The sequence below is a fragment of the Bombina bombina genome, chromosome 6 (genome assembly GCF_027579735.1).
Source record: "Bombina bombina isolate aBomBom1 chromosome 6, aBomBom1.pri, whole genome shotgun sequence".
Lineage (NCBI taxonomy): Eukaryota > Metazoa > Chordata > Amphibia > Anura > Bombinatoridae > Bombina > Bombina bombina.
The window spans coordinates 344,299,575-344,311,579 of NC_069504.1; the positions used below are offsets into that span (position 1 = coordinate 344,299,575).

Sequence of the window (12,005 nt, forward strand, 5' to 3'; positions counted from 1 at the left end):
ATGTTTACTCGGTTGCAACTTGTGTATGTGTTGTAGGATAGTTTGTGTGTCTGTTGTAGAACAGTGTGTGTTATATGTAAGTGTGTGTATGTTATATGAAAGTGTGGGTTGTGTGTGTGTTATTTGAGAGTGTGTATGGTGTGTGTGTTATATTAGTATGTAAGTGGTGTGTGTGTTATATGAGAGTATGTGTGGTGTGTGTGTTTTGTATGAGAGTGTGTATGGTGTGTGTATTGTATGAATGTGTGTGTGTTATTACCTTTTACAAGTGTGACTACAATCAGGAATAAAGTACACACACATTTTAGACACTTTGCCAAAACATTGCAGCTATCTTGTTGTTTATTACTTCAGAAATTTTCAGACCAAACATAAATATAGGGTCGCAAAGGTATGCGTTTTCATGCCACTGGGCCTTGGGGAAAAAAGGTTTGAGGAACCCTGATTTAGATAAACAAGTATCACAAGTGCAATGAGAATACTTTGTATTGTACAAATGATGTATAGGGCTAGTGAATACAGTTTAATCATAGCAGAATAATGACAGATCAGTAAGCGATGGAAAACTCTTTCTTGTTTATTATACATTTGAATGACATAACATTCTTTTACAGTTTTTAATCCAGTAAAATCAAAGTGAACAAATAGCTGGACAATGCAATAAAATAAATGAACAGACCTGCTTAGAATAAAAAAAACAAAATGTGATGTGACGGCAGTTGTACATCAATGGTATTTTTATGATTCTGCCTTATTGCAGTAGCTATAACTTTGTAGCCAAACAAGTATTCTACCACTTCATGTTAGGATTTTTTTATCATTCATGTTGGAAATGTACTGTTTAAAAGCTCTAAGCAAAACACAAACAAGTGGAACCTTGTAAAGCATATTTTTTTTATCCCTCATGCAAGAATTTTATTTTTAACAAAGAAAAATATAGCAGAAAATGACTACACTTTAGAGATTCACTATCAGAACGGTTTCACAGTGCCCAGACTCCAACACAATAGCGCAACAGCTGATTCTGGACTTGCTCATGGTCTCTCCTGCTTACTTGCGTTCAACTCTCGAATGTAAGAATCAATGACAGGCAAAGGCACACCTTGCATGAGAAGGCGAAAAAATGGAAGTCCACCTATAAATCAAAAAGACAAGTATTAGAGGCAGGATTATATTTCATAGTCTTGTCTGCCTCGCTTGGCTCACAATGCTGGTGGCTTTGAATATGAAATTATAAACTAATGTATGATGTGCACATTGTAGACTTTGGTTCTATTTGTTTTTTTTTGTTATTTTTTTCATTCCATCTAAGATAACATTTAACTTTCTTAAAATTATGTATATTTAGGGGTAGGTGAATACGTTCTTCAGTAACTATTCAATAGGTTATTGGGCTTCTTGCTATTAAGGTTTCTCAAGAGGTACTCACCACAGTAGCTAGCCTAATTAAAGGGACAGAAAAATTACACTTGCCTTTATATATATATATATATATATATATATATATATATATATATATAAAAGCCAAAGAGAGCTCTTGCCTTCAATCAAAGTGAAAATTTATTCCATATAGTTGTGTGTATACTGTATATATATATATATATATATATATATATATATATATTAGTCCTAAAGCCCGTGAACACAGGCCATTTTTTGCAACACAGCAGTTCCACCCCTTGCTCTCTCTATCCCCCCTCTCTTTTGCTCTCTCCCCCTCTCTTTTGCTCTCTCTCTCCCCCTCTCTTCTGCTCTCTCTCTCCCCCTCTACTGCTCTCTCTCTCTCCCCTCTCTTTTTCTCTCTCTCTCCCCCTCTCTTTTGCTCTCTCTCTCCCCCTCTCTTTTCCTCCCTCTTTTTTGCGCTCTCTCTCTCCCCCTCTCTTTTGCTGTCTCTCTCCCTCTCTTTTGCTCTCTATTTCCCACTCTCTTTTGCTCTCTCTCCCTCCTCTCTAATGCTTTCTCTCTCCCCCCCTCTTTTGCTCTCTCTCTCCCCCCTCTTTTTTCCTCTCTCTCTCCCCCCTCTTTTTTCCTCTCTCTCTCCCCCCTCTTTTTTCCCTCTCTATCTCCCCCCTCTTTTATCCTCTCTCTCCCCCTCGTTTTTCCTCTCTCTCTTCCCTTTCTTTTGCTATTTCCCCCTCTCTTTTGCTGTCTCACTCCCCCTCTCTTTTGTTGTCTCTCTCCCCCCTCTCTTTTGCTGTCTCTCCCCCTCTCTTTTGCTCTCTCTCCCCCTCTCTTTTGCTCTCTCTCTTTCCCCTCTCTTTTGCTCGCTCTCCCCCTCTATTTTGATGTCTCTCTCCCCCTCTCTTTAGCTCTCTCTCCCCGTCTTTTTGCTCTCTCTCTCCCCCTCTTTTGCTCTCTCTCTCCCCCCTCTTTTACTCTCTCTACCGCCCTCTTTTGCTCTCTCTCCTTTCTTTTGCTCTCTTTCCCCCTCTCTTTTGCTGTCTCTCCCCCTCTCTTTTACTCGCTCTCTCCCTCTCTTTTGCTCTCTCTCCCCTCTCTTTTGCTCTCTCTCCCCCTCTTTCCCCCCTCTCTTTTGTGCTCTCTCTCTCTATGTCTCTCACTCCCCTCTTTTGCGCTCTCCCCCCTCTCTTTTGCTCTCTCCCCTTTCTTCCCCTCTCTTTTGCTGTCTCTCTCCCTCTCTTTTGCTCTATTTCCCCTCTTTTGCTCTCTCTCTCTCCCCCCCTTTCTTTTGCTCTCCCTCCCCATCTCTTTTGCTCTCTCTATCCCCTCTCTTTTGCTCTTTCTCCCCGTCTCTTTTGCTCTCTCTACCCCCCTCTTTTGCTCTCCCTCTCTCTGCTTTATTTTGCTCTCTTTACCCCCTCACTTTTGCTCTCTCTCTCCCTCCCTTTTGCTCTCTCTCCCCCCCTCTCTTATGCTCTCTCTCTCCCCCTCTCTTATGCTCTCTCTACCCCTCTCTTTTGCTCTCTCTCCCCTCTCTTTTGCTCTCTCTCTTCCTCACCCCTATCTTCCCCCTCTCTTTTGCTCTTTCTCCCCCTCTCTTTTGCTCTCTCTACCCCCCTCTTTTGCTCTCCCTCTCTCTGCTTTCTTTTGCTCTCTTTACCCCCTCACTTTTGCTCTCTCTCTCCCTCCCTTTTGTTCTCTCTCTCCCCCTCTCTTATGCTCTCTCTCTCCCCCTCTCTTATGCTCTTTCTCCCCCTCTCTTTTGCTCTCTCTACCCCCGTCTTTTGCTCTCTTTACCCCCTCACTTTTGCTCTCTCTCTCCCTCCCTTTTGCTCTCTCTCTCCCCCTCTCTTATGCTCTCTCTCTCTCCCTCTCTTATGCTCTCTCTCCCCTCTCTTTTGCGCTCTCCCCTCTCTCTTTTACTCTCTCTCCCCTGCTCTTTTGCTTTCTCTCTCTCCCCTCTCTTTTGCTCTCTCTCCCCCCTCTTTCCCCCTCTCTTTTGTGCTCTCTCTCTCTGTCTCTCACTCCCCTCATTTGCTCTCTCCTCCCTCTCTTTTGTTCTCTCTCCCCTTTCTTTTGCTCTCTCTCTCCCCCCTTTCTTTTGCGCTCTCCCCCTCTCTTTTGCTCTCTCTCTCCCTTGCTCTTTTGCTCTCTCTCTATCCCCTCTCTTTTTCTCTCTCTCCCCCCTTTCCCCCCCCTCTCTCTCTCTCTCTGTCTCTCACTCCCCTCTTTTGCGCTCTCCCCCTCTCTTTTGCTCTCTCCCCTTTCTCCCCCTCTCTTTTGCTGTCTCTCTCCCTCTCTTTTGCTCTATCTCCCCTCTTTTGCTCTCTCTCCCCCTTTCTTTTGCTCTCCCTCCCCATCTCTTTTGCTCTCTCTTTCCCCTCTCTTTTACTCTTTCTCCCCCTCACTTTTGCTCTCTCTACCCCCTCTTTTGCTCTCTCTCTCTGCTTTATTTTGATCTCTTTCCCCCTCACTTTTGCTCTCTCTCTCCCTCTCTTTTGTTCTTTCTCTCCCCCTCTCTTATGCTCTCTCTCCCCCCTCTCTTATGCTCTCTCTCTCCCCCTCTCTTATATTCTCTCTCCCCTCTATTTTGCTCTCACTCTTCCTCCCCCTCTCTTCCCCCTCTCTTTTGCGCTCTCTCTACCCTCTTTTGTGCTCTCTCCCCCCTTTTGCTCTCTCTCCCCCCTCTTTCCCCCTCTCTTTTTTGCTCTCTCTCTGTCTCTCACTCCCCTCTTTTGTGCTCTCCCCCTCTCTTTTGCTCTCTCTCCCCTCTCTGTGGCTTTCTCTCTCCCCTTTCTCCCCCCTCTCTTTTGCTCTATCTCCCCTCTTTTGCTCTCTCTCTTTCCCCCTTTCTTTTGCTCTCCCTCCCCCTCTCTTTTGCTCTCTCTATCCCCCCTCTTTTGCTCTCTCTCTATTCCCTCTCTTTAGAGCTCTTGCCTCTCTCAGTCCGCCGGCCGGTCCCGCCCAGCCCCGCCCGTGCCATGCCCCGTCCGCGCCACACCCGGACCTGCCCGCGTCACGCCCCCTCACACCCAGTAGATGTCAGGTCAGTCTAAACTCTGTTGAAGGCCAGGTGTGTTTGTCCTTGCGCAGTCTCTACTGCGCATGACAGCTTCGGACAAACACACTTGGCCTTTTATATTAAAGGATATATATACCTAAAAGGCTACAGTGTTCATTTTTTTGTCACTTTAAAGGTTTTGCTTGAGTCAAATATTTTTTTCTCTAGTTCAATTTTGGTTTGCTTTACTAAATTTTTTTGTTCATTTTTAAAATTATTTTTATTAAAGATTTTCAAAATTTAACAAACATAATAATGATTAATTTTAGACATACAGAGGTCACAGAAAAAGTTTCAATGTCATTTATATTTTTTTAATTCAAAATAAGATGTTGAAGAGTCTATTGAATTAGGAATTATAGGAAAAAAGTGCAATTTGAATTGTTTTGTACAACTTTTAAAAACGTTCATTTAATCATTACAATTTTTTTATTGTAGTGTTGAGTCTAATAGACACTGCAATGACTATAGGTCATTAAGATAAAGGGCGATCCGATATACGGCGTAGTTTTCAGCGCAAGCGAGGTAACCCGTGTCGCCCGTAGTTTTACCTTGCACATCGGGGTATTACATATACCCCGCCGGCAGTTGCTAAAGTGCCGTAAGTCGGACAAACTAGCGATGTCCAGAAATGAGCGTAACTACAAATTTCTGTAGTCGCCAGTGACTTACGGCACTTTAGAAACTGCCGGCGCCTAAAAAAACTAACTAAAGTATTAAATATCCCGTAGCTGTCTAGCACGCCTCCCAAAAATAGCCCAATATGTATACCCCTCTATCCGCAATCCCCCCTCTCACTCCTAATAATAAATGTATTAACCCCTAGACCGACAACCCCCCACAACGCAATAAGCCTAATTATTAACCCCTAAACCGCCATAGCCCACACCGCAATAAACCTATCCTAGTATTAACCCCTAAACCGCTGCTCCCGGACCCCGCCGCACCAAAAATAAAGTGTTTCACCCCTAAACCACCGCTCCCGGACCCCGCCGCCACCTACATTAAATTTATTAACCCCTAATCTGACCCCCTACACTGCCGCCACCTACATTTAAATTATTAACCCCTAATCTGACCCCCCTACACCGCCGCCACCTACATTAAATTTATAACCCCTAATCTGACCCCCCTACACCGCCGCCACCTACATTAAATGTATTAACCCCTAATCTGACCCCCCTACACCGCCGCCACCTACTTAAAATATAGTAACCTCTAATCTGACCCCCTACACCGCCGCCACCTACATTAAATATATTACCCCCTAAACCTAAGTCTAACCCTAACACCCCCTAACTTAATTATTATTTAAATAAATCTAAATAATATTATTATTATAATTAACTAGATTATTCCTATTTAAAACTAAATACTTACCTATAAAATAAACCCTAAGATAGCTACAATATAATTAATAATTACATTGTAGCTATTTTAGGATTTATATTTATTTTACAGGTAACTTTGTATTTATTTTAGCTAGGTACAATAGCTATTAAATAGTTAATAACTACTTAATAGCTACCTAGTTAAAATAATTACAAAATTACCTGAAAAATAAATCCTAACCTAAGTTACAAATACACCTAACACTACACTATCAATATATTAATTAAATAAACTAACTTCAATTATCTAAAATAAAATACAATTAAATAAACTAAACTATATTACAAAAAAAACAAACACTAAATTACAAAAAATAAAAAAATATTACAAGAAGTTTAATCTAATTACACATAATCTAAGCCCCCTAATAAAATAAAAAAGCCCCCAAAATAATGAAATTCCCTATACTAAACTAAATTACAAATAGCCCTTAAAAGGGCCTTTTGCGGGGCATTGCCCCAAAGTAATCAGCTCTTTTACCAGCCCTTAAAAGGGCTTTTTGCGGGGCATTGCCCCAAAGTAATCAGCTCTTTTACCTGTAAAAAAAAGAAATACAATACCCCCCAACATTACAACCCACCACCCACACACCCCTACTCTAAAACCCACCCGATCCCCCCTTAAATAAACCTAACACTACCCCATTGAAGATCACCCTACCTTGAGCCATCTTCACCCAGCCAGGCACCGATGGGGCAGAAGAGGACATCCGGACAGGCAGAAGTCTTCATCCGATCGGGGCAGAAGAGGTCCTCCATCCGGCAGAAGTCTTCATCCAAGCAGCAACTTCTATCTTCATCCTTCCGGCGATGAGCGGCTCCATCTTGAAGACCTCCGGTGCGGAACATCCTTCTCGGCCGACGACTACCCGACGAATGGCTGGTCCTTTAAATGACGTCATCCAAGATGTCCCTCGAATTCCGATTGGCTGATAGGATTCTATCAGCCATTAGGAATTAAGGTATGAAAAATCCGATTGGTTGATTTAATCAGCCAATCGGATTGAAGTTCAATCCGATTGGGTGATTCGATCAGCCAATAGAATGCAACGTATTCTATTGGCTGATCCAATCAGCCAATCGGATTGAACTTCAATCTGATTGGCTGATTAAATCAACCAATCAGATTTTTCATATCTTAATTCCGATTGGCTGATAGAATCCTATCAGCCAATCGGAATTCAAGGGACGCCATCTTGGATGACGTCATTTAAAGGACCAGCCATCTGTCGGGTAGTCTTCGGCCAAGAAGGATGTTCCGCGCCGGAGGTCTTCAAGATGGAGCCGCTCATCGCCGGAAGGATGAAGATAGAAGATGCCGCTTGGATGAAGACTTCTGCCGGATGGAGGACCTCTTCTGCCCCGATCGGATGAACACTTCTGCCGTTCCGGATGTCCTCTTCTGCCCCATCGGTGCCCGGCTGGGTGAAGACGGCTCAAGGTAGGGTAATCTTCAATGGGGTAGTGTTAGGTTTATTTAAGGGGGGATCGGGTGGGTTTTAGAGTAGGGGTGTGTGGGTGGTGGGTTGTAATGTTACTTTGGGGCAATGCCCCGCAAATAGCCCTTTTAAGGGCTGGTAAAAGAGCTGATTACTTTGGGGCAATGCCCCGCAAAAGGCCCTTTTAAGGGCTATTTGTAATTTAGTTTAGGATAGGGAATTTTATTATTTTGTGGGGCTTTTTATTTTATTAGGGGGTTTAGATTAGGTGTAATTAGATTAAACTTCTTGTAATATTTTTTTATTTTTTGTAATTTAGTGGGTTTTTTTTGTAATATAGTTTATTTAATTGTATTTTATTTTAGATAATTGTAGTTAATTTATTTAATTAATTTATTGAAGGTGTAGTGTTAGGTGTATTTGTAACTTAGATTAGGATTTATTTTTACAGGTAATTTTGTAATTATTTTAACTAGGTAGCTATTAAATAGTTATTAACTATTTAATAGCAATTGTACCTAATTAAAATAAATACAAAGTTGTCTGTAAAATAAATATAAATCCTAAAATAGCTACAATGTAATTATTAATTATATTGTAGCTATCTTAGGGTTTATTTTATAGGTAAGTATTTAGTTTTAAATAGGAATAATTTAGTTAATAATATTAATATTATTTAGATTTATTTAAATAATAATTAAGTTAGGGGGTGTTAGGGTTAAACTTAGGTTTAGGGGGTAATATATTTTATGGAGGTGGCGGCGGTGTAGGGGGATCAGATTAGAGGTTAATATATTTAATGTAGGTGGCGGCGGTCTAGGGGGGTCATATTAGGGGTTAATACATTTAATGTAGGTGGCGGCGGTGTAGGGGGCTCAGATTAGAGGTTAATACATTTAATGTAGGTGGCGGCGGTGTAGGGGAGTCAGATTAGAGGTTAATACATTTAATGTAGGTGGCGGTGGTGTAGGGGGTCAGATTAGCGGTTAATACATTTAATGTAGGTGGCGGCGGTGTAGAGGGGTCAGATTAGGGGTTAATACATTTAATGTAGGTGGCGGTGGGGTCCGGGAGCATCGGTTTAGGGGTTAAACACTTTATTAGGTACTGCGGTGGGGGATTGCGGTTGACAGGCAGATAGACATTGCGCATGCGTTAGATGTTAGGTTTTTTTTGTAGGCATTTTAGGGAGTTACGGTGCTCCCATACTTAGCGCAAGGCCTGCTACAGGTGCATTTTATGGGGAGGTGAAAATGAAGTAAGTTTTCTCCATTTTCGCCACATAAGGCCTTGCACTGGATATTGGATACCAAATTGCGCAGGCTTTATATGTTAGTCTATGGGGGAAAAAACTACGTCCGACAGTTGAAATATATACGCGCCACATTTATATGCGGCGCTGTATATAGGATACCAAACCCGCGCAAAAACCGTCGACGCCGGCTTTTGCGGGCGACGCTGCATATCGGATGGGGCCCAAAGTATTACATTCTAAATTAAATAAATACATGACAGCACAACAGTTTATGTGCAATCTTAACATTAGCCCTAATCAGCTGAGCATTTCTGCTTTTTCTCAATACAGTTGGTGGTACATCTTCTGATTGGCCATGTACTGTCTTAACTAACACAGTATTTCAACTAGAAGAGTTATAGTTTCACTGGTTTAGATTTTGTACTAGAGAAGAATGCTGATATTAAGTTTTGCTCCTATAATTATAATCATCACTTGTATGATTATATCTGTATAATCTTCTTACTCAACATGCTTTCCCCATCTTTTATTAGTTTTTTGCCAACTTATTTAGTTAAATGTTTTATTTTTGTAAATCCAAATGGTTGTATAAATCTTTTTTGCATTTTATATCCAGCCTCTCTTTCTCTGGCATTGTTATCTTATGCCTACAATGACCTAGAATGGGATTTAAGACTGATTTGAAGCAGTATATGAGTCTAGTCCAATAGATTAACCATTTTAATAACCTAAGATGTATGCTCTATATCATAATATTTTGCCTTTTGATATCTTAGAAGAAATTAGGCCATTTTTAAGTAAGAAGCATTCCTAGTGGTCAGGATTTTGTTCCAAAGGAATTTGGAGGAAACAATAAATCAAAATAGACATGATTAGTTGAATGAGATTAAACAAAAACTATGAGACAGGATATTGTAAAACACATAATTTGTAATGAAAGCAACACATTAGTAAAATGCTAATTACTTCACATAAAGGGGGCCCTCAAAAAACCTACAAATAAATACATTTACTATTTTCCTTTATACATAATTTAATGTTCTTTGACCTCTGTGTTTAATCCACATTTTCTGTATACTTCATATTCTTTACTGAAAATTTGAAAATGAATGAGAAATGAAACCTATTTGTAATAATATTAATGATGACCACATACAGGCTATTTACAGAGCTAGCTATAAGATTACCTGAATGGTGTCAGCCATTTTGCATGGCCATCAGGTATCTTATGTAGGAACTGTTAGAGAAGAACTTAAGGTTTAAGAGCACCGGAAGGGGACTGGGATGAGAAATTAGTAAGTATTATTTCATTGAGATGTGGTGATAAAGAAGTTAGAGTTACCATGTTATTGCATGTTGATAACATTTGATATGCAATGACAAACATAAGCTTCATATGCCAAAACCATATGAAAGCTTACCTTAGATGACAATACACATTCAAAATTCCTTATTGTGCAACTAAGGGAGAGAGAAAGAGAAGTAATGAACATATATAGAAGCTAATACAAGATATTAACTACTGCATGGCAAGGGATGTCATGTCAGCTTGGTTTAAACCTTTAGTTATGCCAAATGTATGGGGTGCTGAAGCCATATGAAATGATTGCCAAAGGAAAAGGACATTTCATAAATAACATTAATAAATGAGAGTATTAATAATCCACACAAGCTGGTAGATAAACCTCTGTTTTGTTTTTAAAATAAGCAAGACTATTTATCACAATATTCACACACACAAATAAATATTGTAAATAGGAAACACAAGCACAATAGTGTATATATACAATGTATACTCAGACAATGCATACATTATCTATATATACACACACACATATATATATACTATATATGTGGCACTATACATTAAAATATAATTAGCAGAAATCATAAGGGTGATATGATACACATATGGCAAATTATATTCATTGTAAGACAGAAAACACAATTTTTTTTTTCAGGAATAAAGCAGACATTTGTAGCAGACCAGTAGCATTACCTTACTTGTCTGCAAGATCATCATTAGTAGTTGCCCATCGTAGTAGCAGCTTCTCTTTAACTCAAGATGTTTTAATTAACAGTAATGCCAATAGTCACAATAAAATAAAACACTGATAAGTGACATTGTAATTTCATGTACAAATAAAGTGTGAGGTTAATAAATCATACCTTAGATAGTATGTGAATATGTTTTTCTGAGCTTCATATGGTAATTAATTATGATTGATGAATATATAAAGCTAGGGCGGACATATTCACACCCGTCCACCCCAGCAATCCGCTGCCGGAATTCAGCATTGCACAAAAGCGATATTTTGCGCTCTTGTGCGCTTGCATTTTAGCCAATCAGTGCCGACTCCTAGGTAACTCCACTGGCGGGAGCACAATGCTATCTATATGGCACACATGAACTAGCGCCCTCTAGTTGTGAAAAACTGTGAATCATTCAGATAAGAGGTGGCCTTCAAGGGCTTAGAAATTAGCATATGAGCCTAACAAGGCTTAGCTTTCAACTAAGAATACCAAGCAAACAAAGCAAAATTGATGTTAAAAGTAAATTGGAAAATTGTTTAAAATGACATGCCCTATCTGAATCATGAAAGTTTATCTTTGACTAGAATGTCCCTTTAAGCAATGGCAGGAGTGTTTGTAACAATGTATAACATTGCTATAAACATTGTTGCAAACACTGCTGCCAGGTGGCTAAAGGCATGTGCACGCTCCTGAACTCAACCAGGATTACTCTCTAACAATGGATCAGAAACCATTCGAACTAAGATAAATTTAAGTACATGGGAAAGTTGTTTAAAATTCCATGTTCTATCCAATCCTATTAACTTTAATTTAAACTTTACAGTCCCTTTAATCTTTTGCACATTCTCATTACACAATCTCATCTCTGAATGACTGCCATGTACTTTCTGCTTCATTGTTGGATAGTGAGCTGTGATGCTGACCAGATTTGCCAAAACAAAGCTACTGTTTGATTCATTTAGAGAGGAATAATGCAAAACCATTCTATGTGCTGGCATTCTGCTGTAGTGCTGGCTCGGAATGTTTTGGTTCTAATAATATCTGTGCCCTGTCTACGTCAGCTCTATTGGCACACAGCTTAAATGGTATCTTTCTATTCCTTATTCTATGGAATTGGAGGGGAAAGTGGAATAAACAAACAGCCAAATAGAAAATGTCCTGGATAAGCACATTCATACAAATACATTTCAAAATAATAAAACCTAAGGTATGTATATTAATCCACTTTATTTGTATATAATTGTCAGTGACACATTTATTCTCTAAGTCATTTTAAATGAAAACACAAGTTTCTCTCTTTATATCCAACAAAATTATGCAGTTATTATGGATTATTTAGTTCAATCTGTTCATGTTGTAATCTCTGCATACAGATGTATGGAGACAGATTACCATGAAACATAATTTGTAATCTACTCAGAGAT

The 12,005-nt window shown here is 39.8% G+C and overlaps 1 protein-coding gene across 7 annotated transcripts in view; it reads right to left on the reverse strand.

The window, feature by feature from the left end:
* Positions 1-557: 557 nt before the first annotated feature.
* MYBPC1 (myosin binding protein C1) overlaps positions 558-12,005 on the reverse strand; it is a 262,117-nt gene continuing 250,669 nt past the window's right edge. For 5 of the 7 annotated variants that reach the window (XM_053716989.1, XM_053716988.1, XM_053716992.1 and 2 more), the window contains one exon: positions 558-1,135. In XM_053716989.1, the coding sequence (XP_053572964.1) occupies positions 1,035-1,135 (101 nt within the window). In that variant the 3' untranslated portion in view covers positions 558-1,034. Of the gene's footprint in view, positions 1,136-9,968; positions 10,009-12,005 lie in introns of all 7 variants that reach the window. The other 2 variants (XM_053716987.1, XM_053716990.1) reach the window with 2 other exon arrangements.